Source organism: Alligator sinensis, unplaced genomic scaffold (assembly GCF_000455745.1).
Source record: "Alligator sinensis unplaced genomic scaffold, ASM45574v1 scaffold258_2, whole genome shotgun sequence".
Taxonomy (NCBI): Eukaryota; Metazoa; Chordata; order Crocodylia; family Alligatoridae; genus Alligator; species Alligator sinensis.
The window spans coordinates 1,135,374-1,138,037 of record NW_005842398.1 but is presented as its reverse complement, the minus strand read 5'-3'; the positions used below and the strand labels follow the sequence as shown (position 1 = coordinate 1,138,037).

The 2,664-nt window shown below is 46.8% G+C and overlaps 1 protein-coding gene across 1 annotated transcript in view; it reads right to left on the bottom strand.

Annotated features, from left to right (window-relative positions):
• LOC102376558 (aldehyde oxidase-like) overlaps positions 1 to 2,664 on the bottom strand; it is a 93,280-nt gene that overhangs the window by 75,540 nt on the left and 15,076 nt on the right. Inside the window, exon 2 of the mRNA XM_025211249.1 lies at positions 18 to 94. Coding sequence (XP_025067034.1) covers positions 18 to 77 — 60 coding nt within the window. The 5' untranslated portion in view covers positions 78 to 94. The remainder of the gene's footprint in view (positions 1 to 17; positions 95 to 2,664) is intronic.

The window sequence follows — 2,664 nt, the reverse complement described above, 5'->3', positions numbered from 1 at the left end:
TTCCCTCCAAAACATACCTTTCTTCCATTCACAAAGAAAATCAATTCATCCGACCGTGCAGTTGTGGAGGATGACATTTTAGCACCAGAAAAGTCTAGGTGGTAAAAAAAACAACAAATTCACTATACAAGGAGTTGATAAACTAGAGTTCTGATCATCAGATAATTATGCTTGTGTGGGAGAGGAGGAGGAGAACATTGGAATAGGGAAGGAAAGAGGGTGGAGACTTGCTGCAGGCAGACAATAGGTGGGTGAAGGAGTTCGGGAAAAGACAGAATATCCTGGGTTGTTTTAGGACACTAGTAAAGTAGGCTGGACTTTGATGGTTGATTCTGTATGCTAGACTGCTACCAGCACTTGAACTACCTAGTTAAAGCTTGCTCAGGTATGTACACCATATATTGCAGTCACAAAATTATTGTGTTAACTAGGAAGAGTAGTCAGGTATAAGTTATAAGGTATAAACTCAACTGATCTTTTAATCAAAACAGACCCTTACTCCCAGACCACTATTCAACTTCTTAAACATACTTTTAGTCTCATCTTCAATCATTTTGATGTGGAATGCATTAAGTTGTTCTGAAAGGTATAATGCTGAAAAGATAAAAGATCTTTTGTTTCACTGGCCTGGCTTGTTTCCACCCCCAGAACTTCCAACAGCAGAAAGCAGCTGCCATCACCAAAAACGCATAGACATTTGTGTGCTTCTGCCAGCTCTGTGCACCTTCATTCAGCATCTGAACTGTGAGAGCCCAAAGTGCACCCTGGAAAAGCACCAGCTACTGAAGGAACTGCAGCTGCTGGCAGAAGCCTCATTTCAGTTGGCAGAAGTGGTTTTACCTCTTCTGTCAGGAAAAGGTTTCTGTTGCTGTAGAGGATTTTTGAGTGCAAACACATTCATGCCTGTGGGTCATACTTTATGGCAAAGACTACGCCATAGTTCTAAGCAGTGGGCTGTATGTTAGGGCTCTGCGAAATTTTGCCGGGTGTTTTGTTTCAAAGCTGTTTCGATGTGTTTCGAGCTCAAAACAGCAAAATCAAAACAAAACGAAAGCCTTCAAAACAGCTTTGAAACGAAACAAGGGCACTCGAAACATTTTGAGTTTCAAAGCTGGGCTTACTTGGCTTCAGCACCGGTCCCAGCCAGCAGTGGCAGCCTCCTGTCATCCGGCATGCAGATCCAGGGGTGGCACCCCCCAGGAGGAATCTGGCACAGCCCCACAGCCCTCCTGGGGGTGCGGGTCCCCAGACATGAGTGACTGGTGCCTCCTGAATCTGGGGGTGTAACCATAGAAGCTGCTGATGGTGGTGGCCATCAGGGGTGGCATCAGTGTCAGCTGTCAGGAGATGCACCGGCCCCTTCAGGGGGTCACGTGCACTCCCATGCGCCCCCTACCAGTCGCCCATGCCCCTGGATCTGCGTGCAGGATGACAGCATGCTGTTGCTGCCAGGTGGGGCCAGTGGCAGCAGCAGTCTTCCTAGCACTTGGCATGGGTTGCGCCCAGCACCGGTCCCAGGCAGCAATAGCAGCCTTTTGTCATCTGGAGCACAGATCGGGGGCCCGCACTCCCGGGAGCAGTCTGGAACAGTCCCATAGCCCTGCTTGGGGCACGGGCTCCTGGATCTGCGGGCCAGATGACAGGAGGCTGCTGCTGCCAGCAAGTGTCATGAGTTTTGCTTTAAACAGTTTGAGGTGCAGTTTCCCAGAAACCCCTGCAGCTGTCTCCTTGAAACTTGGCAGGCTTCACACCCTCACAAGGGGCTACCATCCCTGCACGTTTCACCTGAACCAGGCAATAAATGACAAAGTTACAGGCAGTTTTGTGCTTCCCCATTATAGCCTATGGGCAAAATGTCGAAACATCGTTAAAACAGCAAAACAGTTTCTACAAAATGAAACGGACCAGTGCTTTCAAAATTAATCAAAACTTGAAAAGAAACAGAAAAAGTCCCATTGAAACAGCAAAACGGAAGTCGAAACAAAATGATGCTGTTTTGCACAGCCCTGCTGTATCTGACTCTCAGCATGAAACTCATAGCATGAACGTAGTTAATCAAGAATGTTCCATACATTAATTAAATCAAAACATACTCATGCAGCAGGATGGAAGAATTCGTACAAGTAAGTCTTTTATTAATCCTGTGAAGGTAGCAACCAAATGTAATCTTTACTAAGCCCTTCTATTTTTTTTTTTTAATGACATATTTCTTAACATGTTTTCTTTGTATATGTTAAGGAAGTTTATTTGGACAGCCGCAGCCCTCTGAAGCCTGGTGAAACATACTCCGATGGGGGAAATCCCTCCAAGGCCCTTACATTAATGATCCTATTTAAACCTAATCATGCCCAGTTGAAGGAAATAGCAAAACACCCACTTAAGTCAATGGGAGGAAAATTAAGCCAGCTGCATTTTCTGACACGTCTGTTTAGGGTATTCTAAGGAGAGGAAGAGGGCACAGGACACATAAATGTCCACTATGCAGATATCAGTTTTAAACTGTCAGTATAGTCCTGCTCAGAGCCATAGGGAACACCTAGTTGTGATTTATCATGGGGTACAGCTCTGCGTAGCCCTGAAGCAAAAAAGGCAAACGCTTGTCGCCGGCAAAGGGCTGGCTCCCCGCCAGGGCCCCGCGGCCGCCCCCGCCACAGGGAGGGTCCG